Genomic DNA, 27,175 nt, shown 5'->3' with positions numbered 1-27,175 from the left:
CGTGAGCTGTTGCAGACGCGTGCGCGGCTCGGATCTGGTGTGGCTGTGGTATAGGCAGCTGTAGCTCTGATTTGACCCCTGGCCTGGGAACCTCCATATGCCACGGGAGTGGCCCAAAAAAAAAAAAAAAGAAAAGAAAAGAAAGAAAAGAAAACAGTACCTGATAGAGAGTGTCCACTCTCAGAGTTTACATTTTTATTTTTCGGCCCCACCTACAGCATTCGAAATTCCTGGGCAGGAATCTAACTTGCATCAAAACAGCGACCTGAGCTGATGCAGTGACAACACTGGATCCCTAGCCCTCTGGACCACAAGGGAACTCCAAGTTTATTTTATCTTTTTAGGGCCACACCCAAGCGTATGGAGATTTCCAGACTAGGGGTCTAATCTGAACTGTAGCTGCCAGCCTACACCACAGCCACAGCAACGTGGGATCCTTAACCCACTGAGCAAGGCCAGGGATTGAACCTATGTCCTCATGGATGCTAGTCAGATTCATTTCCGCTGAGCCATGATGGGAAATCCCCGAGTTTAATTTTTTAAAATCTAACTTCTGACATCAGATATGTCAACTTTAATAAAATGGTAGCTAGTTATTTTATCAGCAAAAGTGAGTTAATTTTGGAATAACCTGATGAATTACAATTTGGGAAATTGTAAGCTCTGCTATGGCAAAACAAAAACAAGAAATGAAAAACTCTTTAGCAAAAAACGAAGAACAATGAAATTTATAAAAAGGGTTTTTTTTTGTCTTTTTGCTTTTTCTAGGGCTGCTCCCGAGGCATATGGAGGTTCCCAGGCTAGGGGTTGAATCAGAGCTGTAGCTGCTGGCCTACGCCAGAGCCAGAGCAACTCAGGATCCGAGCTGCATATGCAACCTACACCACAGGTCAGGGCAACGCAGGATCCTTAACCCACTGAGCGAGGCCAGGAATAGAGCCCAAAACCTCACGGTTCCTAATCAGATTCGTTAACCACTGAGCCATGACGGGAACTCCTATAAAAAGTTTTAAGACATTGTTTCAAAAGGCTGTAAAAACTCAGCACAGGAGTTTCCTTGTGGCGTAGCTGGTTAAGGATCCGGCATTGCTGCCACTGTGGCGCAGGTCACACTTGTGACACTGGTTTGATGCCTGACTTGGGAACTTCCACATGTCATAGGTGCAGTCAAAAAATAATAAATAAGTATGTAAATAAATATTGCTTTTTTTATGGCAATAGTTAGTGACATAAATTATCTCGCAGCTGAGTCCTCCAAGCCTCAAACCCTAGGTCTTGTCCTTATGAGCATCTGGAACTGAACAGTGTTGAGTTTAGCCTTGTCTAATCAGGCCACTTCAAAATGGATCCTCTCTAGCTGTCTGTACATCCCCTGCCTTACCGGTCCATGTGTCACCTGTACCCTACTACCCTGACTGACATTCCCTCTTAATCCCAGAGCCTAATCAGCAACAGCCTCCTGGCTTGTCCTCCAGCCCCAGCTAGGGATTGTTCTAATCTTCAGATAGTTCCCTTCCTAATGGATAGGCTACACTTAGGTTAATTCTCCCAGGAGCAGAGACGGTTGCCCTGTCCTGCCTGTCAGCCATCTGTCATACGTGGTAAGGAGTCACTGCGGGACCTTGCTTCAGACCTGTAAGGTCTTCTATCCGATGAACCCCTGATGCCTCTATCACTGTCTCTGGGCTCTTTCTTAGGTCTCGTGGCTGTGCAGTTACAAGGCTTGCAGGCCTTCTGGGGTGCAGCCCAATGGGCCCCTTGGGTGACTGGGGAATAGAAACAGAAATTTCGGTATGAAATGGTCCATTCTACTTAGGCAGAGATTTGCATTTCACATTCTAGTTGGGAATCCCTACACAAACATCTTCAAAGTTTGTTTCCTTAAACTACTTGTTTTTTTTAATTTAATTTTTATTTATTTCTTTTCTTTTCGGGCTGTACCTGTGGCATATGGAAGTTCCTAGGCTAGGGGTTGAATCAGAGCTGCACTGCAGGCATCTGCCACAGCCACAGCAACTCGGGATCTGAACCACATCTGTGACCTATGTTGCAGCTTGCAGCAATGCCAGATCCTTAACCAATGGAGCGAGGCCAGGGATTGAACCTGCATACTCATGGACACTGTGTCAGGTTCTTAACCCTATGAACTACAATGAGAACTCCTAATTCTTTTTTTTTTTAGATGACATATAGTTAATTTACAGTATTGTGTGGGTGTAGAGGCGTGATTCAGTTATATATCAATATTCTTTTTTGAGAGGCTTTTCCCTCATAGGTTATTACAAATTGTTGAGTAGAGTTCCCTGTGCTATATGGTATGTCCTTGTTGAGTATCTACTTTACATTACATTAATTCTTTTTTGGGGGCAGGGTCTTTTGTCTTTTTAGGGCCACGCCCAAGGCACATGGAGGTTCCCAGGCTAGGTGTCTAATCAGAGCTACAGCTGTCAGCCTACACCACAGCCACAGCAACGTGGGATCCGAACTGCATCTGCGACCTACACCACAGCTCATGGCAACACTGGATCCTTAACCCACTGGGGGACGCCAAGGATGGAACCCGTGTCCTCATGGATACTAATCGGGTTCGTTAACCACTGAGCCACAATGGGAATGCCACATTACATTAATTCTAATTGCAGGAAATATTCCTGGATCTAACCACTGACACAGAAAGCACAGAGACCTCAGTTTCCTGATCACTTAATTGCTTCAGCCTCACTAGCAGAATTGGCCTGAAACTTACTAGAAAAAAATAGCATTGGGGAGATCCTATGTGGCCTAGCAATTTAAGGATCTGGCTTGTTGCTGCAGTGGGTCTGGTTGCCCCATGGCATACGGAGTTTCTGGGCCAGAGATCAAATCCAAGCTGCAGTCATGGCCTAAGCCGAAGCTGCAGCAATGCCAGATCCTTAACCTAGTCTGTCGGCCCAGGGATTAAACCCTCATCTCAGTGCTCCCAAGAGGCTGCCGATCCCTTGCACCGCAGGGGGAACTCCAGATTCCAGTAGTTCTGGTGATTGAGTACTTCAGGCTAATCTTCACCAGAAACAGAATTGGGAATCTTTATATCTGACTTGCTATCTTTGCCATTGTTATTTCTCTTGCCTGATAGCATGTTTCTGCATTCTTTTGTTTCCTTGAGGTTTTTAACTACTGAGACCTATGCAAGGGCAAGCATTGTGGCCAGGCTTAGATCACCAAACGGCTCAGGCCAAAAATAGTTTTTCTTGGGAATTCCCGTTGTGGTGCAGTGGAAAAGAATCTGACTAGTATCCATGAAGATGTGGGTTTGATCCCTGGCCTCGCTCAGTGGGCCGGGGATCTGGTGTTGCCGTGAACTGTAGTGTAGTTTGTAGACATGGCTGGGATCCCACGTTGCCGTGGCTGTGGTGTAGCCCAAAGTTGCAGCTTCAATTCGACCCCTAGCTTGGGAATGCCCATATGCCAAGAGTGTGGCCCTAAAAGGCAAAAAAAAAAAAAAAAAAAGAAAAGAAAAAGAAAATTTCTCTTTTTTTTTTGGTCCTTTTGCCATTTCTAGGGCCGCTCCAGCTCCCTATGGAGGTTCCCGGGCTAGGGATTGAATTGGAGCTGTAGTCTCCGGCCTACGCAAGAGCTGCGTCTGTGACCGACACCACAACTCACCGCAACGCTGGATCCTTAACCCACTGAGCAAGGCCACGGATCGAACCCGCAACCTCATGGTTACTAGTCAGATTCGTTAACCACTGAGCCACGATGGGAACTCCAAAAAGATTTCTCTTATGTCAGGAAAGCCATGCTTGGTTCTCTTTCCCAGGGGACCCCCTACCCTACCTGGTTTCGTTAACAAACTATGTTCCCTTGCCCAATGCTTAGCAAGAAGAGAAGCTTTGCAACAAACAAAGGTATATTCATGAGGCAGCATGCCAACAGATGGGAGAACAAATAACAAATTCCCCTTCCCTGTTGTCAAGGGCCTCTGATATTTAGAGATAAAGAAACCAGGTGGCCTGGGGCCTGGGAAAGGCGATTCGAGACCAGAAAAATGTGAGATTATCCTTGTTTTGCCCCAGCACGATTAAGCTACAGCTTTCTTCATAGAACTTGTGATCAGAAAATGTCTGTGAGGAGTTCCCTTGTGGAGCCGTGGGTCAAGGATCCAGTGCTGTCACTGTAGCACCTCAGGTGGCTGCTGTGGCATCGATTCCATTGCACGATAGGAAAAATCTACATGCCCCAGGTGCTGCCAAAAAAAAAAAAAAAAAGATTCAGTAAGTGCCTGTTAGCATGTTAGAAGGTGGAGTTTGGGGCCTTCTAATGTCAAAATGTCACAGACCAGACACTCACCTATGCCCATTTGGAGGGTCGGTGGTTCTAATAAGTTGTCACCAGCTTGGGCCTGAACTGAACTCAGCTGCCTCACCTCCAAGTTTCTTAAAAAAAAAAAAAAAAAAAAAAAAAAAAGAGGAGTTCCCGTCGTGGCGCAGTGGTTAACGAATCCGACTAGGCACCATGAGGTTGAGGGTTCGATCCCTGCCCTTGCTCCGTGGGTTAACGATCCAGCGTTGCCATGAGCTGTGGTGTAGGTCGCAGATGCGACTCGGATCCCGCGTTGCTGTGGCTCTGGCGTAGGCCAGTGGCTACAGCTCCGATTCGACCCCTAGCCTGGGAACCTCCACATGCCGCGGGAGCGGCCCAAGAAATGGCAAAAAAAAAAAGAAAGAAAAAAGTGGGCAAACATCTTTAGTTAAATGACACTTGCAGGATGTGCAAGCTTTGGTAAAAGTCATTTAAGTGAGCTTGTAATTTTTATTAGAATGTATAGTTCGATGGATCTAGCTGGTGACTACTTTTGATTTTAAGAGTAATTCAAAACAAGCAGGAAGCAAAGTTGAGGCACGATGTCAGAGACATAGGTTCCAAGATACACTTTGCTGGCCAGGCGGAGAGACGTACCGGCTCCGCCTTCTGACCAGCCCTGAGGAGGGTTGAGGGTGGGGATTGGGACTGCGCGTCCCCTGCGGGCCCAGGCGCTCGGGTCGCCTCGCCACTAGTTGGGGAAGAACCAGGCTCAGTCCCCGCCCTCAGGCTGCACCTGCCGAGCGCTGTGCGCGTGCGCGCTTCTCTAGGGACCCGGAAGCGGAGAGGCGCGCCGAGGTCGCCACGTGGAGCCGGAGTCCCTCTTTGGTGTGGGAGTTCCTTCTTTCTCGTGTGAGCCTGCGCTTCGGGCTTCCCATATATATCCTAGGAGTTTGGAGGTAACTATGGAATTTTAAATCCCGGCACCTGCCTGTCCACCCTAAGTAAATTCAAATTGGGTGTCGTTGAACTTGGGCCTGAAAATCACTCTGAGGCTGGTCCCTCCCTGTCCTTGACTTTTTTGCTTTCGGTCCACGTAGACGCCGCTTTGCTAGCCATGTACCTACTTGAAAGCCTTTCCTACCTCCGTCCCCCAACGCCCCCCCCCCCCCCGCGCCCCCAAGTAAAGTCCTCTTCCGCAGGGAGAACCCGCGCCTCCACCTCGCTCCCGACCCCTGGAGGCAGGGCCGGTCGCCCCGCTCCCGGAGAGGCCGCGTCCTCGCCCTGGTCCTGGGATTCGGGAGCCTGCCCTCTCCTGAGACACCCTCCCTCCAGCCCCTCTGTCCTCGCGGCTTCTCCGGTGGGTCCTGCCCCATAGGCTCTCCTAGGTCGTCAGCCCTTCCCCGCACCCCACGTAGGGGGAGGTGACTGCGGACGGCTCAACACCCTGTGTTATTACGTCTCAAATCCAACCCCGTTGGGAAATGACCAACAGAGCAACGAGATGTTGGAAGAGAGGCCAGCTGGAGGCGATGGCAAAGAAAGGAAGAGAGAAGAAAACAGCCACCTGGGGTACGAGCGTGGGGAGGAAGTGGATGTAGACCCGGTGTTACCGGACGACGGAGAAGAAGCAGAGATGGAAGAAAGAGGTAGAGAGATACAGGGCAATCAAAGTGTGGGGAGTATGGGACTTCCTGTGTGGCTCAGAGGTAATGAACCCGAAGAGTATCCATGGGGATGCGGGTTAGATCCCTGGCCTTGCTCAGTGGGTTAAAGATCAGGTGTTGCCTTGAGTGGTGGTGTAGGTGGCAGATGCAGCGCGGATCCTGCGTGGCTGTGGTGTAGGCCAGCAGCTGCAGCTCTCCATAGGCTGTCCTTTCGGACCTAAAAAGAAAAAAAATATGGGGAAGTGTGGTGTCTCTGCTGTGGTGCAGTGGGTTTATGATCCAGCGTTGCCTCTGCAGTGGCGTCCGTTCACCCCCAGTCCAGCACGTTGGGTTAGGGATCTGGTGTAGCTGGAACTGTGGCTAGGTCACAGCTAAAACTGGATTCCATTCCTGGCTGGGACATTCCATATGCCAGGAGCCGCCCAAGAAAAAAGAATCTGGTTGCAGAGTGGCTCAGGACAGGTGTGAGGGAGAGAGAAAGAGAGGAGGGCAGAGGGGAACAAAAAAGGAAAGAAGAGGTAGGGAAATAAGCTGAAGGGGAAACTGAAGTAGGGCGGGGTGGGGGGCGTCATTGGATTCAGATGGATGGTGAGTTGTTTGGCTGTAGATGAGTAAGTTGTGAAGTATTGATTCGGGGCTTTAGAATCCAATGCACATGGAGTTCCCGTCGTGGCGCAGTGGTTAATGAATCCAAGTAGGAACCTTGAGGTTGCGGGTTCGATCCTTGGCCTTGCTCAGTGGGTTAAGGATTTGGCGTTGCCATGAGCTGTGGTGTAGGTTGCAGACTCGGCTCGGATCCTGAGTTGCTGTGGTTCTGGCGTAGGCCAGCGGCTACAGCTCCGATTGGACCCCGAGCCTGGGAACCTCCATATGCTGTGGGAGCGGCCCTAGAAATGGCAAAAAGACAAAAAAAAAAAAGAATCCAATGCATATAAAACTTGTTTAAGTTACGCAGGTGAGGGCGAGAATAGCAAAACTCCTGTTTACAAGTCTCATGCATTTTGCAATTTTTTGTAACAAAAGATTCATTCATTTATAATACTTTTTCAGCCAAGAGGCAATGACGTGACTCGGGCAGTTGTGAGTCATCCCCTTCCCTTTTCTTGACACCAGGCAGATAGAGGACAGGAGAGAAACTGGTGGGGCAAGAAAGGACTGACTCTGTCACTACAAGATGCCTCTTGATTTTATTGATCTTGTTTTTTGGCTGCACCCATGGCTTATGGAAATTCCTGGGCCAGGCACAAAATCTGAGCCGTAGCTGGGGCAATGCCTGATCCTTAACCCACAATGCCAGGTCAGGGATTGAACTATCGCCACCACAGAGACGCCGCCAGGGGTCGAATTGGAGCTGCAGCTTCGACTTACACCACAGCCACACTGGATCTGAGCCGAATCTGCAACCTACTGCGCAGCTTGTAGCAAGGCCGGATCCTTAATCCACTGAATGAGGTCAGGGACTGAACCTGTGTCCTCAAAGACAGCTTCTTGGAGACTTATGTTGGGTTTTGTTTTGTTTTGTTTTTGCTTTTTAGGGCCCCACCTTTGGCATATGGAAGTTTCTAGGGGATTGAATTGGAGCTATAGCTGCTGGCCTGCGCCACAGCCACAGCAACATGGGATCAGAGCTGCATCTGCAACCTACACCACAGCTCATGGCAACACGGGATCCCCAACCCACCGAGCAAAGCCAGGGATCAAGCCCTCATCCTCATGGAAACTAGTCAGGATTCGTTTCTGCTGCGCCACAATGGAAACTCTCTATGCTGGGTTTTAACCCTCTGTGCCACAATGCGAACTCCCCCAAGTTGCCTTTTTAAAGGAACATTAAATTTTGGTTTTGTTTTGGGTTTTGTTTGTTTGTTTGTTTTTGCCACACTTGTGGCATTTGGAAGTCCCTGGACCATGGATTGAACCTGTACCACATCTGTGACCTGAGCCAGTGCAGTGACAACATCAGATCCTTAACCCCTTGTACCAAAATGGAAATCCTACTTTTTCATTTACTTGTTTTTTTTAGTAATGGATTCACTTTTTTCATTGTTTTGTTTTTGTTTTTGTATTTTGGCCTTGCTCCAGGCATGCTTAAGTTCTGGGCCAGGGGTTGAACCCTCTCCACAATAGTAACCTGAGCCTTAGTGGTGACAAAGCCTGACCCTTAACCTGCTGAGCCACCAGGGAACTCCTTGGGGTTTTTTAACATACGGAAGTTACTGAGCCAGGGATCAAATCTGAGTCACAGCTGTGGCAACACCCGATTCTTAGTCTGAGGGTGCCAGATAAAAAATCTTTTTGTAGCTTAGTACATTCAAGTTCTACTTTCCTATAAATAATACCTGAAATAAGCTTTAGTGGTTATGTCATTCTTTTATAAATATGCTACGTTCTCAATTTTTAAAAATCTTTGACACCAGAATTATTAGATTAACAAAAATTCACAATTTCTTCTTTCTTTCTTTCTATCTTTTTTGTCTTTTTAGGGCCATACCTGCAGTATATGGAGGATCCCAGGCTAGGGGTCGAATCGGAGCCACAGCTGCCAGCCTACACCAGAGCCACAGCAATGTGGGATCTGAGCCGTGTCTGCGACCTACACCACAGCTCACAGCAACACTAGATCCTTAATGCACTGAGCAAGGCCAGGAATTGAACCCACATCCTCATGAATGCTAGTCGGGTTCACTAACTGCTGAGCCACAACGGGAACTCCAACACAATTTCTTATTTATTTATTTATTTTTTTGTCTTTTTGCCATTTCTAGGGCCGCTCCAGCGGCATATGGAGGTTCCCAGGCTAGGGGTCTAATCAGAGCTGTAGCCGCCGGCCTACGCCACAGCCATAACAACGCAGGATCCGAGCTGCGTCTGCAACCTACACCACAGCTCACGGCAACACCGGATCGTTAACCCACTGAGCAAGGGCAGGGATTGAATCCACAACCTCATGGTTCCTAGTCAGATTTGTTAATCACTGCGCCGTGACGGGAACTCCCACAATTTCTTTTTTAAATGTGTTTCAGGATTCTCTTCTTGTTTTCTCCTCTTTATTTTATATATTGGAAACATTCTTTAGTAACTCGTAAATAATTTTATTTATTTTTTTATTTTTATATTTTTTTGTCTTTTTGCCTTTTCTTGAGCTGCTCCTGCAGCATATGGAGGTTTCCAGGCTAGGGGTTTAATCAGAGCCGTAGCCACCGGCCTACACCAGAGCCACAGCAGCGAGGGATCTGAGCTGCGTCTGTGATCCACACCACAGTTCACGGCAACGCCGGATGCTTAACCCACTGAGCAAGGCCACGGATCAAACCCGCAATCTCACGGTTCCTAGTTGGATTCGTTAACCACTGCGCCAGGACAGGAACTTCGTCTTGTAAAAAAATTTTAGACTATTTTGATGTGTCCTTGGCAAAGATGTCAATGATTTTTTTTATACTAACAGTCAAAACCTTGTTTAATATTAGTCTAATCTTCCATTTTCTTCATTTTTCTGAGATCTAAAATTGTGGCCTATGAAGTGAGGGGAAGGTGTTTCCTGCAGGTCTCTCTTGACTGTTCTCTGCTGATGATCAAGGGTGAGCTGACTTGACCTAGAACCTTCTTCCAACAGAGCCAATGAATTCATGACGCAGAAGTTTGCTTAGAGCTAATTTCTAAGCTGACTCCTTACAAGGTTTTCCATATCAGATGTTATTTTGCAATTTTTTTTTTTTTTGCTTTTTGGGGCCGCATCCTCAGCATGTGGAAGTTACCAGGGTAGGGGTCAAATCGGAGCTGCAGCTGCCAGCCTCTGCCAAAGCCACAGCAACACAGGATCTGAGCCACGTCTATGACCTACACCACAGCTCATGGCAGTGCCAGATCCTTGACCCACTGATTGAGGCCAGGGATCCAACCGCAACCTCATGGATACATGTTGGATTTGTTACTGCTGAGCCATGATGGGAATTCTCCAATTCTTTTTCTTCTTCGTTTGTTTTTTGTCTTTTTGCTTTTTAGGGCCACATCTGCAGCACATGGAGGTTCCCAGGCTAGGGGTCTAATTGGAGCAACAGCTGCTGGCCTACACCACAGCCACAGCAACGTGGGATCCAAGCCGCGTCTGCAACCTACACCACAGCTCGAGGCAACACCGGATCCTTAACCCACTGAGCAAGGCCAAGGATCGAACCAGCAACCTTGTGGTTCCTAGTCGGATTCGTTTCTGCTAAGCCACTTCGGGAACTCCTGCAATTCTTATTAAATTATTTCACAGTGATTTTTCTGTTAAATTACATCTTGATATCAGTGTGATCAAACCTTGAAAGGGATGTTTCCTATGTCCAGGCCCATGCAAGATGGATGTGGTGTTTTAGGTGTTGAGAGTGATAAGCACAAATTCTGCCCACTTGATCCTAAGGTACTTTTTTTTTTTTTTTGTCTTTTCCAGGTCTGCTCCCATGGCATATGGAGGTTCCCAGGCTAGGGGTCCAATTGGAGCTGTATCCGCCAGCCTACTCCACAGCCACAGCAACACGGGATCCGAGCCGCATCTGCAACCTACACCACAAATCACGGCAATGCTGGATCCCAAACCCACTGAGCAAGGCCAGGGATTGAACCCGCAACCTCGTGGTTCCTAGTCGGATTCATTAACCACTGCGCCATGACGGGAACTCCTAAGGTACTTTCTTGACATTCAGTTATATCTGGCCTTTCTACTTAACTCAGGCTTTCTCAGGAGTATCTCCCTTTCTGGACCTTAGTCAGCCCAACTGTAACATGGAGAGCAGAGTCCAGATCAGAAACTCAGTCCAGGAGTTCCCTTTGTGGCTCAGTGGTTAACGAAACCAACTAGGATCCATGAGGATGCAGGTTCGATCCCTGGCCCTGCTCAGTGGGTTAAGGATCAGGCATTTGCCGTGAGCTGTGGTGTAGGCCACAGATGTGATTCAGATCCCACGTTGCTGTGGCTGTAGTATAGGCCAGTGGCTGTGGCTCCAGTTAGACTCCTAGCCTGGGAACCTCCTTATGCCGCAGGTGCGGCCCTGAAAAGACAAAAGGAAAAAAGAAGAAACTCAGTCCAGTCAGTCCTCAAATCCCTTCATGTATTTCTTTTTCCATTTGGCTGCTCCAGAGCACATGGAGTTCTCCCGCCCAGGATCAGATCCGAGCTGCCATTGGGACTCATGCCACATGTGTGTCAACCTCAGATCCTTAACCCACTGTGTAGGGCCGGGGATGGCATCTTGTCCCAGCGCTCCAGAGATGCTGCTGATCCCATTGCGTCCCAGTGGAAACTTCTACTTGTTTTTAATTAATTTATATTTTGACTGCATATGGACGTTCACAGGCCAGAGACCGAATCCGCCCTGGAGTTGTGACCTGTGCCATAGTTATGGCAACATCAGACCCTTAAACTGTTGTGCCACAAGGGAACTTTCTCAGATGCTTTTATTTTTAGTTTAATTTTATTACTATTATTACTATTCCTTGACCGCTCCCATGACATACAGAAGTTCCCTGAACCAGGGCGGGTCCTGCACATGCCACAGCAGTGGCAACACAGGCTCCTTAACCCTCTGAGCCGCCAGGGAACTCCGCACACATGCTTTTAAGACTTAACTACATCAAGTCCCCAATGGCTGGCAGGTTTCCCAGGAGGGCCAACTTTTCGATCTTCGTACTGAATGCCCAGTGCCCTTTGGATGGCAATTTGTGTGTATTTTTGCTGTGATGCCTGTACCTCGAGAGCCCTATTCTTAGCCTCGTTTGCTCACTTTGCCCTGTTTGCTCAGTCGTGCATGGACCAGAGGCAGAAAAACAAGAAAACATGGAGAGGAGCCTGTCGTGGTCTTCATGAAAATTGTGGAGGCAACGTGGGCCTCTAGAGGAGCCCAAGGAGTAGTGTATGTAACTGTCTGGCGAGTGGCTGTGGCATCAGGGGGCCTGTGAGGCATCTTGGAACAGATGTCTCGGTTCTCCTGGAGCACCTACAAGTGGGTGTCTGGCCAGTTGCAGGTGGCCTTGCATGGTTTGTGTTGCCATGGTGACTTAGCTCAGGGGTCCTGGGGCATGGATGCGGAGGCTTAAGTTTGTGTGGGTGGGTTTCTTTGGGGAACTCATGATCTCACCTGAAAGCATGAAGGAAGTTGAATTAGGAAGAGAGAAACTTTATTGCACAGTGTTTTAAGAACCAAGACCTGGAGTTCCCGTTGTGGCTCAGTGGGTTAAGGATCCAACTAGTGGCCATGAGGATGTAGGTTTAATCCCTGGCCTTGCTCAGTGGGTTAAGGATCTGGCATTGCCATGAGCGGAGGTGTAGGTCACAGATGCGGCTCAAGACCTGGCATGGCTGTGGCTGTGGTATAGGCTGGCAGCTGCAGCTCCAATTCAACCACTAGCCTGGGAACCTCCATATGTTGCAGATGTGGCCCTGGGAAAACAAACAAACAAAAAAAACCCAAACAGGAATTCCCGTTGTGGCTCAGTGGTCAACAAATCCGACTGGGAACCATGAGGTTGCAGGTTCAATCCCTGGCCTTGCTCAGTGGGTTGAGGATCCGGCATTGCCGTGAGCTGTGGTGTAGGTTGCAATGCGGCTTAGATCTGGTGTTGCTGTGGCTGTGGTGTAGGCCGTGGCTACAGCTCTGATTAGACCCCTAGCCTGGGAACCTCTATATGCCGTGGGTGCGGCCCTAGAAAAGGCAAAAAGACAAAAAAAAAAACCAAAAAACAAAAAAAAAAGAAAAAAACGAAAAAAACCCAAAACAACAAAAAACCAAAGCCTTAGCAGAACAGGGGCTCTTGGTGCAGTAGATCTGGGTTACTTGATCCTGAGGGGATAGATCTAGAGGGTGCTCTACAGCATCCACTCCGCGTGGTGACGTCTGTGGGGTCTTTTAGGAAGACAAGCCCTATTAGGCAACCCGTAGAGTGATACGGGGAAAATCTTGACAGATCGTTTTGTGGGTTACCTTCGGTATCTTTGAGTGAGTTTCAGATGCACTAGGAAAGATGCCAAAGAGAATCTGGAGTGTTTCCTTGGAAGATGTTGGGGTCTCCCTGGGGCATTTGCATCACTGGAGACCTTTCTCTCTCTTTTTTTTTTTTTTTTGCTTTTTAGAGACACACCTGTGGCATATGGAGGTTCCCAGGCTAGGGGTCTAATTGGAGCTACAGTTGTTAGCCTACACCACAGCTCACAGCAACACCAGATGCTTTACCCACTGAGCGAGGCCAGGGATCGAACCTGCAACCTCATGGTTCCTAGTCGGGTTCATTTCCGCTGTGCCACATCAGGAACTCCTTTTTCTTTTTCTTTTTCTTTTTTTTCCCGCCGTTTATTAGTAGTTTTGGGAGATGGCAGTACTTGGGCTGGGGTCACTGTGGATGAACATATGGTGTCTTTTGGTCTAGTGTGCTTTGGGGATCTTCCTGTATATCATTCCATCATAAATACATGAGTTATTGGGCTTGGAATATTTCAAAAAATTGCAGGGTGCTTCATTATTGAGAGCCTGGGGAATTTGTAAGTTTGTTTGGTCTAGAAGGGAAATGATGGGTCTTAAGCTTTGATGGAAGAAGGATTTTAGGTGTTCCTGTTGTGGCTCACTGGGTTAAAAATGGACAACATAGTGAGAAAGCGGGTTCGCCCCCTGGCCTCGCTCAGTGGGTTAAGGGTCCAGCATTGCTGCAAGCTGCAGCATAGGTTGCACACTCGGCTCTGATCCAGTGTTGCTGTGGCTGTGCTGTAGGCTGGCAGCTTGAGCTCTGATTAGACCCCTAGCCTGGGAACTTCTTTCCATGTGTCATGGGTGGGGCCTTAAAAAAAAGATTTCTTTTGGCTCATCAGGTTAAGAACCCAACTAGTATCCATGAAGATGTGGTTTTGATCCCTGACCTCACTCAGTGGATTCAGGAATCTGGCATTGCCATGAGCTGTGGTGTAGGTCACAGATGTGGCTCGGATCCTGCTTTGCTGTGGCTGTGGTATAGGTCGGCAGCTGTAGCTCCGATTTGACCCCTAGCCTGGGAACCTCCATATGCCAAAGGTGTGGCCCTAAAAAGACAAAAAAAAAAAAAAAAGAGATCCCATTGTGTACTCTCTCTATATATATATGTATGTATATATATATATTTTTTTTTTATTTTCATTTGTCAGTTGTGTCTCACTAAAGCTGGAAAAGATAAAGAAAGTGGGTGGTGTGTTGAACTTGCCTCTTCCTCTGAGTGGTGCCCAACTCAGATTTCCAATTAGGTTGGTGAGGCATTTTGCCCACATTTTCTGCCCTTTGACCAGAGATTCCACTTCATGTAGTGGATATGGGGCCTCAATAATATTTAAAATTCCCCAGGTGATTCCAGTCCAGATCCATCCTTGAGCAGCAAGGCTCCGTGTCCTCCCAATCCTGAGGGCTGGGATCTGGGCTGAGGGGGCGGGGGCTCTGCTCTGCTTGAGGATGGAGCAGGGCTGGTCTGTCACCTGCAGGGGGTTGTGGGGTCCAGCGGAGGTGCCCATGGCTGTGGTGTGGGTGAGGGCCTCACTAGGAGGGGTGCTTTATCAGAAGGAAAGTTGTAGGAAAACTCCCCTCTTGGTCTCCATGGGTGTCTCCTGTCTCTGAGTCCCTCCTGGGACAGTGGGCAGCAGAGGCCTGTCTCTTCCACATGGTGCAGTCTCCCCTGTGTGTGTGGTTGCGGCACAGGAAGAGCGTATATTGAATCTGAGCATTAAGCAGCATCTTTTTAACTTTCAAGTTTGATTTCCCAAAATTCAAAGATTCAAGTTGCCTGAGGAAGAAGCCTCTAAGGAGGAAGATGAAAGACAAGGAGTCAGGAATGGCTGTTTCTCAGGTAAAGTCATAGTCTCAGTTGACTCTCAGTCTGTCCTTCCCGAGATGCCCTCTTTTGGACTCAGTAACCTTGTCTGACCTGAAGTATCTGCCTGAGGCTGTACATTCAGACATACTGTACAGTGGTAAAACACAGGAGCCCTCGCCAGCCCATTTTTCTCAACTGTTATGTCAGATGAAATGGATCCAGTGTTTTCTTTTAATCATGCCGTATTTTTGCTTAATAATGTTTTTCTCCAATTTCTCTTTGTCATGTTTTTAACTAGGCAATGAATTTTAGAAGCATCTAATACTGTGATATCATTTCTTATTTTAATCTTTTAAATTTCTTCTATATAACATTAATAACTTTTCTAATCTTGGATCAATATTTCATTAAAGACATAAACTTTTTTTTTTTTTTTAATTTTATTTGACTGCACCCTTGTCATGTGGGAATTCCTGGGCCAGGGATTGAACCCACACAACTGTGACAATGCTGGGTCCTTAACTGCTAGGCCATCAAGGAACTCCTGATGTCTTTTTTTAATAACTACATACTTAAATTTAAGCAAGGATAAAATTGTATTTCTATTTTATTTTATTTTTATTTTTTTAAATTAATGAATTTTATTACATTTATAGGTGTACAACATCATCACAACCAAATGTATTTATATTTAATTTAGATATTTTAAAGAGATTAGAGGTATAGTATTCTATATATTTGTTCATATTTGTACCAGTTTTTTTTTTTTTTTTTTGGCGCACCTGCAGCATACAGAAGTTCCCAGGCCAGGGATTGAATCCTAGCTGCAGCTGAGACCTTCCCCACTGATGCAGCAATGTCAGATCCATGGCCTACTGCACTGGGCCTGGCCTCAAACCCTTAGCTCAGCAGTGACCCCGAGCCACAGCAGAGACAATACCGAATCCTTAACCCCATGTGCCATGTATGAGTTTTTTTTTTTTTTAATTAACCTAACATAGAATAATGTTGACAGATGAAGTTATGTATAGTTAATCCATTTTCATTGTCCTAAAGATGATGAAATACATGTGAATAAAAACTAATGTGATGGAATTCCAACTGTGGTGCCACAGGATTGGCAGTATCTCTGGAGTGTCGGGACCCGGGCTCGATCCCTGGCTGGGCACACTGGGTTAAAGGATCTGAGGTTGCCGCAGGTGGGGCATGGTCAAAACTGGCTTGCATCTGATCCCTGTCCCAGGAACTCCATATGCTGAGGTGCAGCCAAAATAGAAAAGAAAAAAAAAAAAAAACTAATGTGAAAAAATTACCCCCAAATCAGGAAACCCGGCCTGTCATTTCCGTTAATTATGTGTTTACATGTCAGTGCATGGGTGCATGAATACGCACGCCCGTGGTTTTTATGAAAGGTGTCATTTAATTAATTATTTATTTATTTTGTTGGCCCTGTCTGGGGCATGTAGAAGTTACTAGGCTAAGGATCAAACCCGAGTGCCACGGCAGTGACAACACCTGATCCGTAACCCGCTGCGCCACCAAGGAACTACACGTTTTATATTTTTCAGCAGTTGACGTTCTGTCTGAAGTATATTCCATAGCTTTAAACTCTTCCTGCATTAGCACGTTAATGATTTGAATGTGAGGAAGATCTTCTCTGCATGTGTGATGACTTTATGCCCTTCCCTGTGTTAACCTTCAAATTGACTCGGGTTTTCTCAGGGAACTCTGTGTCAGCGTTGGTTTATTCTCCATCTGCTACTTAACTGATTTTTCAGCTCTCATTCTGAAGTCTGACCACCTGAGTTTAGGTACTTGCTGTGCCATTTCTTTTTTTTTTTTGTCTTTTTGCCTTTTCTGGGGCCGCTCCCGCGGCATATAGAGGTTCCCAGGCTATGGGTCTAATCGGAGCTGTAGCCACCGGTCTAAACCACAGCCACAGCAACTCGGGATCTGAGCCGTGTCTGTGACCTACACCCCAGCTCACGGCAACGCCGGAACCTTAACCCACTGAGCAAGGCCAGGGATCAAACCCGCAACCTCTTGGTTCCTAGTCGGATTCGTTAACCACTGTGCCACGATGGGGACTCCTGCTGTGCTATTTCTATTTCTATTTTAGTTTTTATCTTCTTAGGGCAACAGGGTAACGTAGAGGTTACAAGGCTAGGGGTCGAAGCAGAGCTGTAGCTGCTGACCTACACCACAGCTCGCGTCCACACCGGGTCCTCAACCCACTGAGCCAGGCCAGGGGTCCATCCTGCGTCCTCATGGATACTAGTCAGATTTGTTTCCACTGAGCCACAAGGGGAACGGCTGTGCCATTTCTGAGTCCTTTGTTCTGAGGCAAGTTTCTCAGCGTGTCTTTGACACAGTTCTCCTGAAAGACAAGAGACCTCTAGGGAGATGCATGTAAGGCATTTAGAGTGATGCTCACGAGCACATGGGAAGCGTTCAAGCATCTTTAGTCATTGCTCTTGTCAGCATCATCATTTCAGATATTGATCTTCCCTAAAGCCACTGTGGACCTTGTCATCTCTAGGACATCACTCACTCTGCAGGTTGTCTGGGTTTTGAATATCACTCCGTGTATAGAACAGAATTATCACTTCCTCCACAGACCACCCATTCTTTTTTTTTTTTTGTCTTTTTCTAGGGCTGCACCTGCAGCATATGGAGGTTTCCAGGCTTGGGGTCCAGTCACAGCTGTATCTGCTGACCTACACCACAGCTCACGGCAACGCCGGATCCTTAACCCACTGAGCGAGGCCAGGGATCGAACCTATAACCTTATGGTTCCTAGTCGGATTTGTTTCCACTGTGCCACAACGGGAACTCCTAGACCACCCATTCTTGAATTTTATTTCTGTTTTTCACGTATTGTCAAAATGGAAAATCAAAAGTGAAGAATCATCAACGATGAGAAAAAAAATTTTCAAAATGAACAATCCACATTGAATGGAGGTTATTATAATCTCTATGCCAAAACATAAGAAATTAAAATTTAGACACATCATTTGCTCCAAATATTTTAACATGGATTTGTCAGAATACAGGCTTCAGCTGAGTCCATCCTTACCCCTTTCTCTTCTCATTTTGTGTGTAAATCAGAACTCTCCTCATGCCCCCTTGGTGACATATATGTTCATTTCAGGCACCGTTGACCTTGGAGGACGTGGCCATCGAGTTCTCCCAGGAGGAGTGGGCCTGCCTGGACCCTGCGCAGAGGGCCTTGTACAGGGACGTGATGCTGGAGACCTGCAGGAACCTGCTCTCCCTGGGTGAGCATCGCTTCCCTCCGGGAGTCGGGATCTGCCCTTGGGTATCTTTGCATTTTCCCGTGTGTGCCTCTTGGGAGCCCCTGCTTTGCTTGACTGAGCTCTAAGCCCTGTGGACTCAGACATTCTTGTTCATTTGATGGGCTAGGACCAGCAGTTGTTTGCTAGAAATAGTGAGAGCTCGGATTTTGTTTTGTTTGTGATCTGGGAGGAAAAGCTTTCAGTCTTTCCCCACTGAGTATGATGTTAGCTAGAGGCTCTTTATATATGTCTTTCATGTGTTACAGTACTTTGTGTTTATTCCTGCTATATTGAGTGTTTTTATTGTGAAAGTCTATTAACTAGTCATTTGCTTTTGTGCATCAACAGAGACGATCATGTACCATTTTTTCTTTCATTCTTTTTTTTTTGCTGCACCTGAGGCATATGGAGTTTCCCAGGCTAGGAGTCCAATCGGAGCTACAGCTGCTGGCCTACACCACAGTCGCAGCCACAGCCACATCAGATCCGAGCCACGTCTTCGACCTACACCACAGTTCACGGCAACGCCAGATCCTTAACCCACTGAATGAGGCCAGGGATCAAACCTACAACCTCAGATTCCTAGTTGGAGCCACGACGGAAACTCCTTTTCTTTCTTTCTTCAGTGTGCAATTTCATATTGAAAGACGTTCATTTGTTGGATTCCAAGAATATCCTTTTTGGTTAGATTGCATAATCCTTTTAATTTGCTTGAAAATTTGGTTTACTTTTGTTTGATTGGTTTTTCTTTGGTACTCATCAGAACTAGTCTATGGTTTTGTGTTAGTCTCTTTGCTTTGGTTTTAGAGTAATGCTAGCTTCATAGAATGAGTTTGGAAGTGGTCCCTGTTCTTCAAATTTTGCGGTAGGGTTTGAGGAATGTTTTTCTTAATTCATTTAAGATGTTGGACAGAGGAGTTCCCTTGGTGGCTCAGTGTATTAAGAACCTGACTGCAGCAGCTTGAGTTGCTGCAGAGGCGAGGGTTCCGTTCCTGGCCAGTTACAGTGAGTTAACGAATCTGGCGTTGGGAGTTCTTGTCGTGGCTCAGTGGAAAGGAATCTGACTAGCATCCATGAGAACGCAGGTTTGATCCCTGGCCTCGTTCAGTGAGTTAAGGATCCAGTGTTGCCCTGAGCTGTTTTGTAGGTTGCAGATGTGGCTGGGATCTGGCATTGCTGTGGCTGTGGTGTAGGCCAGCAGCTATAGCTCCAATTCAACCCCTTGCCTGGGAACCTCCATATGCCACAAGTGGGGCCCTAAAAAGACAAAAAAAAGAAAAAAAAGAATCTGGTGTTGCTCAAGCTGTGATGTAGGTCGTAGCTGTAGGAATCAGTCCCCCATCACAGAACTTACATATGCTGCAGGTGTAGCCATAAAAAACAAAAAGTGTTGAGTTTGGCAGTGATACTTTCTAGTTTTCCTTTTATTTTGATCAGTAATTGTTTTGACGAGTTACCCAATCTCCTGACAAGGTATAGGTCTGTTCAGATTTTTTTTTTTTCCTTCTGTCATTTTAGGGCCACACCTGTGGCATACGAAGGTTCCCAGGCTAGGGGTCGAATCGGAGCTACAGCTGCCGGCCTACACCACAGCCACAGCAACGCCAGATCCTAGCCACATTTTCGACCTACACCCCAGCTCATGGCAACGCTGGATCCTTAACCCACTGAGCGAGGCCAGGGATTGAACCCGAAACCTCATGGTTCCTAGTTGGATTTGTTTTCTCTGCGCCATGATAGGAACTCCCGGATTTTTAATTAATTTATTTTTCTTTTTTGGCCATCCCTGCAGCATTCAGAAGTTCCCAGGCTAGGGATCAAATCTGAGCTGCAGCTGCAACCTATGCCACAAGTGCAGCAATGCCAGATCCTTAACCCATTGTGCTGGACCAGGAGTCAACTGGCACCTCTGCAAAGATAAGCCAGATCATCAATCCATTGTGCCATAGCAGGAACTCTAGATTCTGTCTGTCTGATCCAGGAAGCAACTTTTAGTTTGTGATTTTATGTAGTTTTACTCATTTTCTTTTGTGTATGTCTTTTTTGGCTGAACCTGTGGCATATGGAAGCTCCTGGGCTAGGGGCTGAACTCAAGCCACAGCTGTGACTTATGCCACAGTGTGGTAATACCAGATCTTGAATCCAGTATACTTGGCTGGGGATTGACCCATGCTGCTGCAGATACAATGCCGGGTCCTTAACATACTGTCCTATTGGGAACTCCTCTTTTGTATATGATGCAGATTTTTCCTTTCTTTCTAACTTTGGCTCTATTTTGTTTCTTGCATTCTTTTTATTTCAATTGTTTTCCTTTTGAAATTGTTTTTTTGTGTTTTTTGTTTGTTTGTCTTTTTAGGGCTGCACCCGCGGCATATGGGGTCAGGCCAGGGGTCTAATCGGAGCTGTAGCCGTCAGCCTACACCAGAGCCACAGCAACTCGGGATCCGAGCTGCATCTGTGACTACACCACAGCTCACGGCAACACTGGATCCTTAACCCACTGAGTGAGGCCAGGGATCGAACCCGTGTCCTCATCGTTCCTAGTTGGATTCGTTTCCGCTGCGCCACAGTGGGAACTCCAGTACGGTGCTGATAACTGTGGTCAGCATTGCTGTACCTTAGATCTCCTGATCTGACTTGACTTACGACTTGAAGCTGATTCTCTGATTGATACCTCACCACTTCTGCCAAGCCCCAGCCTTTGATAACCACTATTTTCCTTTGTTTTTCTATTTGTCTCCCTGCCCCACTCCTCATATAAGGGAGATCATTATGTACTTTCTTCCTCTCAGACTGATTTTACTGAGGATAATCCTCTCGAATACCCTTCATGTTGGTACAGACAGGATTGTATTCTTTTTTATGAGTGACTAATACTTCATTGTGTATAGGAACCCAGTTTTTTTTTTATTCCTTCGTTCATGGGACACTTAGGTAGTTTCCATTTCTGGGCTGACGTTTATGGTGCGGTAACGAACATTGGAATGAAGATCTCTCATTGTGTGGCGTTCTTTTGTGGTGCTGCGTATTAAGGATCTGGCGTTGTCACTGCAGCGGCTTGTGTCACTGTTGTGGTTCGGATTCTATCCTGGGCCCAGGAACTTCCATGTGCCGCAGGCCCGGTCAAAAAAAATAATAATCATCTCGTCGTAATAGTGACTTCATATCTTTTCTTTTTGATATATGCCCACATATGGAATAGCTGCGTTATGTGGTAGTTTTTAAAAAGCATTTTGAGGTGTCCCTGTGTGTGGCTTGGCCGTTAACGAACCCAACTACTATCCATGAGGACATGGGTTTGATCCCTGGCCTCGCTCACTGGGTTAAGGATCCTTTGTTGCTGTGAGCTGTGGTGTAGGTCGCAGACTCGGCTCGGATCCCACGTTGCTGTGGCTGTGGTGGAGGCCGACAGCTACAGCTCTGATTTGACCCCTAGCCTGGGAACTTCCATGTGCCGTGGGTGTGGCCCTAAAAAGACAAAAAAAAAACAAACCAAAAAAAACCAGGCTTTTGCAGCAGTCTGCGCAGTGTTTTCTCCAGTGAGTAAAACTGATTTCAGCTGTGGCCACTGTCTCACAGGGCTCTCTTTCATCCACAACCTCATGAACACACTTACCTTTTGTCCTGCGGATCATAATCTTCCTCAGGGTGTGAAGCGATGTTCTCCTTGAGGGTTCGATTTGCATTTTCTCCTAAGGGAGGGGCTGCCACCGGGAAACTCCTCCAGTTCTGCCCGATGCATCGTGCCTGGAGGGATTGAGTCAGAACAAGCAGATCACCGTAGTTCACACTTTTTCGTTCTGTGTTTGGAGTGGAGGCATCTGTTTGGGTTTTCCAGCTTCTTAACCTGGTTTTTAGAGTAACTCCAGTGGATTGTTGTGTGTAGTTGTTAACTCAGTGTCTCTGTGGGCTAACATGTACATGGAGTTTCCTCTTCTGCTCTCCTGCCAACATCATTTTTCATCTTTTTTATGGCAGAGATTGTGTTAAGAGTTCCAGTGATAGGATTTCTAGTTAGAGCAGGCCAGCAAAAGGAATATTATATACACATATATTTGTAAAACATAGGGTGTTTGAAACTAGTCAATCCTAAAATTTTTAAATTATTTATTTACATTCATTGAGTATTTTAATTAATTTCTTTTATTTATTTATTTATTTATTTTGTCTTTTTTGCTATTTCTTTGGGCCGCTCCCTCGGCATATGGAGATTCCCAGGCTAGGGGTCGAATCGGAGCTGTAGCTGCCGGCCTATGCCAGAGCCACAGCAACGCGGGATCCGAGCCACGTCTGCAACCTACACCACAGCTCATGGCAACGCAGGATCCTTAACCCACTGAGCAAGGGCAGGGATTGAACCCACAACCTCATGGTTCCTAGTCAGATTTGTTAACCACTGTGCCACAACGGGAACTCCTAATTAATTTCTTTATTGGCCACACCCTCGACCTGCCGAAGTCCCTGGGCAAGGGATCCAACCCATGCCGCAGCAGTGACAATCCCAGATCCTTAACCTTTTGCCACCAGGGAGCTCCCCCCTTTTTTTTTTTCATTTTTCTCAGTTATATATCTCTTGTTTTTATTACTGTGTAGTTGATTTACAATATTACTTAAGTTTCAAGTGTACAACACGTGATTCACTGTTTTTAAAGGTTATATTCCACTAAGATTATTTTGAATTACCAGTGATCAGTCTTAATATGGGTTCTATTCCTTTAGTGTTCCTTCAATTTTTTTTTTTTTTGGTCTTTTGTCTTTTCTAAGGCCACTCCCGTGGCTAGGGGTCGAATCAGAGCCTGTAGCCGTCGGCCTATGCCACAGCCGCAGCAACGCGGGATCGAAGCTGCATCTTCGACCTAAACCACAGCTCACGGCAACACCGGATCCTTAACCCACTGAGCAAGGCCAGGGATCGAACCCACAACTTCATGATTCCTAGTCGGATTCATTAACCACTGAGCCACAACGGGAACTCCCACAGTGTTCCTTAAATTTTGAACATCGCATTTGGGAAGTCTCATTATTCTGTCCAGAATAAGTATTATTTTTTGGTTCAATAACATGTTTCCAATAAGAAATGATTTTGTGGCATTCTCTTGTGCAGCAAGTTAGGGATCCAGTGTTGTCACTTCAGTGGCTTGGGTCACTGCTGTGGCATAGATTTGATCCCTGGATAGGAACTTCCACCTGCCACGGGTGCAGCCAAAAAAAAAAAAAAAGGCAATTTTGTTTATGAACTGTAATTAAAAGGGTACCTATGGCTTTTTATATCTCGTAGATATCACTCGCATACCTGTGATGAAATTACAATCCAAAGGGAAAGGTGACGGAGACATATTCCAGACATTGATGTTGGAATTACATGATCGCCCTTTTTACTTTAAGGACCTCCAGGGAGCCCTGCCCGACACTGAGTGTCTGTGGGGAGATAAAGAGAGAGTTGACCGAGGAATGCCTGTACCCTCTAAAGAAAATCTCATGAATAAAAGAAATGAACCTTGGGCTCGGGATGCAGGACAGAAGCCTGTTGAAAATAGGCTTGGGTCAAGCTTTCAAGAGAAACTGCTGATACATCACACGGAAGGGAAAATTTATGCATGTAACGAAGCCGTGAAGTCTCTCAACAGCAGTGGCTCTTTCTCGCCCCTTGAAAGAATCCTGTCTTGTGTCCAAGCCACCATTTCTAATAAGCATGGGGACGATCTTAGCCGTCCTTCCGCACAGAGACGGGACCTGAATGCATACAGCGGACAGCCTCACACATGTAACGAGTGTGGGGAAACCTTTCCTCAGGGCTCACAGCTCAGTAAACATCAGTTGATCCACAGAGAAGAGAAATCACGCACATGTGATGGATGCGGCAAAGTCTTGAGTAGCAGCTGGAACCTTAAAATGCATCAGCGAATTCACACTGGAGAGAAACCGTACAAATGCAGTGACTGCGGCAAGGTCTTTAGCCAAAATTCCCATCTCAGCAAACATCGGCGAATTCATAGCAGGGAACCATCTCACCCGTGCGATACGTGCGGCAAGAGCTTTCCTCAGTCCTCAGCCCTCACCAGACATCAGAGAAGTCACACTGCAGAGGCCGAATCTAAATGCGACGTGTGTGGCAAAGTCTTCCGTCACCCTTGGAACCTGAAAATGCACCAGAGGATTCATACTGGAGAGAAGCCACACACATGCGACACGTGTAGCAAGGCCTTTACGCAGCTGTGTTACCTGAAGATTCACCAGAGAACTCACACCGGAGAGAAGCCGTACGCCTGCGACGTGTGCGGCAGAGCCTTCTCCGTGCGTTCAAACCTCACTAATCATCGGATGATCCACACCGGGGAGACACCTTTCCGGTGTAACGAATGCGGGAAGGGCTTCGTAAAGCGCTCCTACCTGGCGGATCATACGCGCATTCATACGGGAGAGAAGCCCTACACGTGTGCGGCATGTGGCAAGGCCTTTCGGCAAAAATCTGGCATCAGGATTCACCAGAGGTTTCACGATGGGAAGAAGCCTTTCAAATGCAAGGACTGTGGCAAAGCCTTCGCTCAGTGTTCCACTCTCACCACACATCAGATCATCCATAAAAGAGAGAAGCCCTATAAATGCGATGTGTGTGGGAAGGTCTTCAGTCAAAAAGCCCACGTGAAAGCCCATCAGAGAATTCACTCTGGGGAGAAACCATACAAGTGTCAGATGTGTGGCAAAGCCTTTATCGGGCAGGGGAACTTGGCATCCCATCAGGTCATCCACCTGGAAGAGAAGCCACACAAGTGTGACTTTTGTGGCAAGGGCTTCGGTCAGAACATCCACCTTGTGAATCACCGTCGAATCCACACGGGGGAGAAACCTTACACGTGTCACGTGTGTGGTAGGGCCTTTAATACGCAGTCCGGCCTAACTTACCATCACGTGACCCATACCGGAGAGAGGCCCCATCCGTGTGACGTCTGCGGCAAGGGCTTCAGGAAGTCTCACCACCTGGTCAATCATAAGAGAATCCACACCGGAGAAAAACCTTACGCATGTAACGAGTGTGGCAAAGCGTTTCCCGTTCGGTCGACCTTGAAGCGCCATCAGGTCATCCACGCGGGAGGGAAACCACATCAGTGTGATGTGTGTGGCCAGGGCTTCGGAAAGCAATCACACCTTGCGAATCACTGTAGGAGTCACCGCGGAAGGAAACTGTGCACATGAAAGACGAGGGTAGTCGACCTTAACTTCCCAACTCCTACATTGTTTAATTATGACTGATAATGTCACACCAGGACATCGTAGAATTTCAGGAATTGCATACAATTTTGAATATGTGTATTACCATATACCTATATGAGGCTTAAATTATTTTTTAATTAAACAAGGTGCCCCTGAGATTCAATATATTCTTTTTTTTGTGTGTGTGTCTTTTTGCCTTTTCTGGGGCCGCTCCAGCGGCATATGGAGGTTTCCAGGCTAGGGGTCTAATCGGAGCTGTAGCCGCCGGCCTACACCACAGCCACAGCAACTCAGGGCCCAAGCCGCGTCTGCGACCTACACCACAGCTCACGGCAACACTGGATCCTTAACCTACTGAGCGAGGCCAGGGATCGAACCTGCAACCTCTTGGTTCCTGGTTGGATTCGTTAACCACTGCGCCATGACAGGAACTCCAATATATTAAATGCTTAATTAATGCAACATTTTACCAGGTAAAGAACAAATCCTTCAAGTTCAGTGTCTTCACCCAGAGCCTGATCTGGGGGAATTTTCTCAAAAACATCAAAATTTTAGACATGTGGTCCATGTCCAAGGATCATTAATTATCTATTTGTTCAAAGTTACAAGAATTTTCAAAGACAAATGCAAAATGTGGTTTGGTTGTGCGAAGATTTAGTTTTCTTTAGTAATCATACACCTGTTTAAGACATTAAATATAGATAATAATTCAGGTAAAACCCAGTCTTGGTTTTCTAAGCAGTTTCAAGATAAGGCAAAACCTTTCAAGTAGATTATCTAGAGCAGTCAAAGAAAAAAAATTATTTTACCAACATTTTTTTTCCCCTACAGCGGGAACTCCTGAACCAGTGTATTTTTGACATTCAGTCTAATTATCTTTAGATATTTGTTAAGGAAGCCAAAAGCAGTTTTATTAATTTTCAATGTTTTTTTTCTTATTTGGGGATGATTTAGATAGTTCAGGACTACCTATTATGTAGCAAAAGGGTAAGATTTCACGTTGCCCAAGAGAGTTGGGAAAGCCATGTAAAATGTTTACTTAGCAGTTCCTGCTGTTGGAAGATGGAATTGGACTTTCAGTAGGTTCCGTTCCTGGCTTGGCACAGTGGGTAAAAGGATCCAGCCTTGCCGCAGCTGCAGCATACAAGGCAAGGGGCGTCCAAAAAAGAAAAAAGCAAAGAAAATATTATCGTGGAAGAGTTTCCACAGTGGCGCAGTGGGTTAAGGACCTGGTGTTGCAGCTATGGGTGCGGAAATTGCATAAGTCCCAGGTGCGGTGGAAAGAAAACAAAACCTTTCCCTAGAAACTTTTATCTCATACATAGCAATTCAATTGTTTCCAAGAAATGTTTAGATTACTCAAAAATTTTATTATACCAAGTTCTTTTTCTCCCTAACAATTTGGTGACACAAATAAGAGAAACTTATCAGGGAGTGCCCCTCGTGGCTCAGCGGATTAAGAACCAGACTAGTATCCATGAGGATCAAATTCCATCCCTGGCCTGGATCAATGGGTTAAGGAATCCATGTTGTTGTTGCCCCTGTGGCCATGGGAACTTCCATATAAGGCCCTAAAAAGACAAAAAAATAAAATAATAAAAATAGTTTCTACATTTTCTTTCCTCCTTTTCTCTGTCTCTTTCTTTTTTGGCCGCCCCTTGCATATGGAGTTCTGGGCCCAGGGATCGGATCCCAGCCACGGTTGCGATGTATGCCACAGCAGCAGCAATGCCTGATGCCCTTTAACCCACCATGCCAGCCAGGGATCCATCCTGGGTTCTGGTCCTGCAGAGACTCCACCCCACTCCCACCCCTTGCGCCACAACAGGAACTCCAGTTTCTTCATTTTGAACAGGATGCCTGTCAGAGCAAAAGACTTCAAGGAACACTTCAGCGAAATGAAAGTAGAACAATGCAATA

The 27,175-nt window shown here is 46.6% G+C and overlaps 1 protein-coding gene across 1 annotated transcript; it reads left to right on the top strand.

Annotated features, from left to right (window-relative positions):
- The first annotated feature begins 5,785 nt into the window (after positions 1–5,785).
- LOC125133256 (zinc finger protein 260-like) lies at positions 5,786–25,318 on the top strand. Its single transcript, XM_047791370.1, has 5 exons — positions 5,786–5,930; positions 14,707–14,780; positions 17,899–18,084; positions 23,429–24,005; positions 24,174–25,318. Exons 1-5 carry the CDS (start codon positions 5,786–5,788, stop codon positions 25,235–25,237), a joined length of 2,046 nt encoding a protein of 681 aa, XP_047647326.1. The 3' UTR covers positions 25,238–25,318.
- The last annotated feature ends 1,857 nt before the right edge of the window (positions 25,319–27,175 follow it).

The sequence above is a fragment of the Phacochoerus africanus genome, chromosome 8, assembly GCF_016906955.1.
Source record: "Phacochoerus africanus isolate WHEZ1 chromosome 8, ROS_Pafr_v1, whole genome shotgun sequence".
Taxonomy (NCBI): Eukaryota; Metazoa; Chordata; class Mammalia; order Artiodactyla; family Suidae; genus Phacochoerus; species Phacochoerus africanus.
The sequence above is the reverse complement of the archived record's forward strand: the minus strand, read 5'-3'. Positions and strand labels throughout refer to the sequence as shown.

Excerpts from the sequence above, each read along its gene's own strand:
- LOC125133256 (XM_047791370.1), top strand. The coding sequence starts at position 5,786 with ATGTTGGAAGAGAGGCCAGCTGGAGGCGATGGCAAAGAAAGGAAGAGA. Across the intron at positions 18,085-23,428 it reads GGGTATCTTTGCATTTTCCC|GACCTCCAGGGAGCCCTGCC; the intron begins GTGTGTGCCTCT and ends TTTTACTTTAAG. Across the intron at positions 24,006-24,173 it reads CGGCAAGGTCTTTAGCCAAA|CTTGGAACCTGAAAATGCAC; the intron begins ATTCCCATCTCA and ends TCTTCCGTCACC.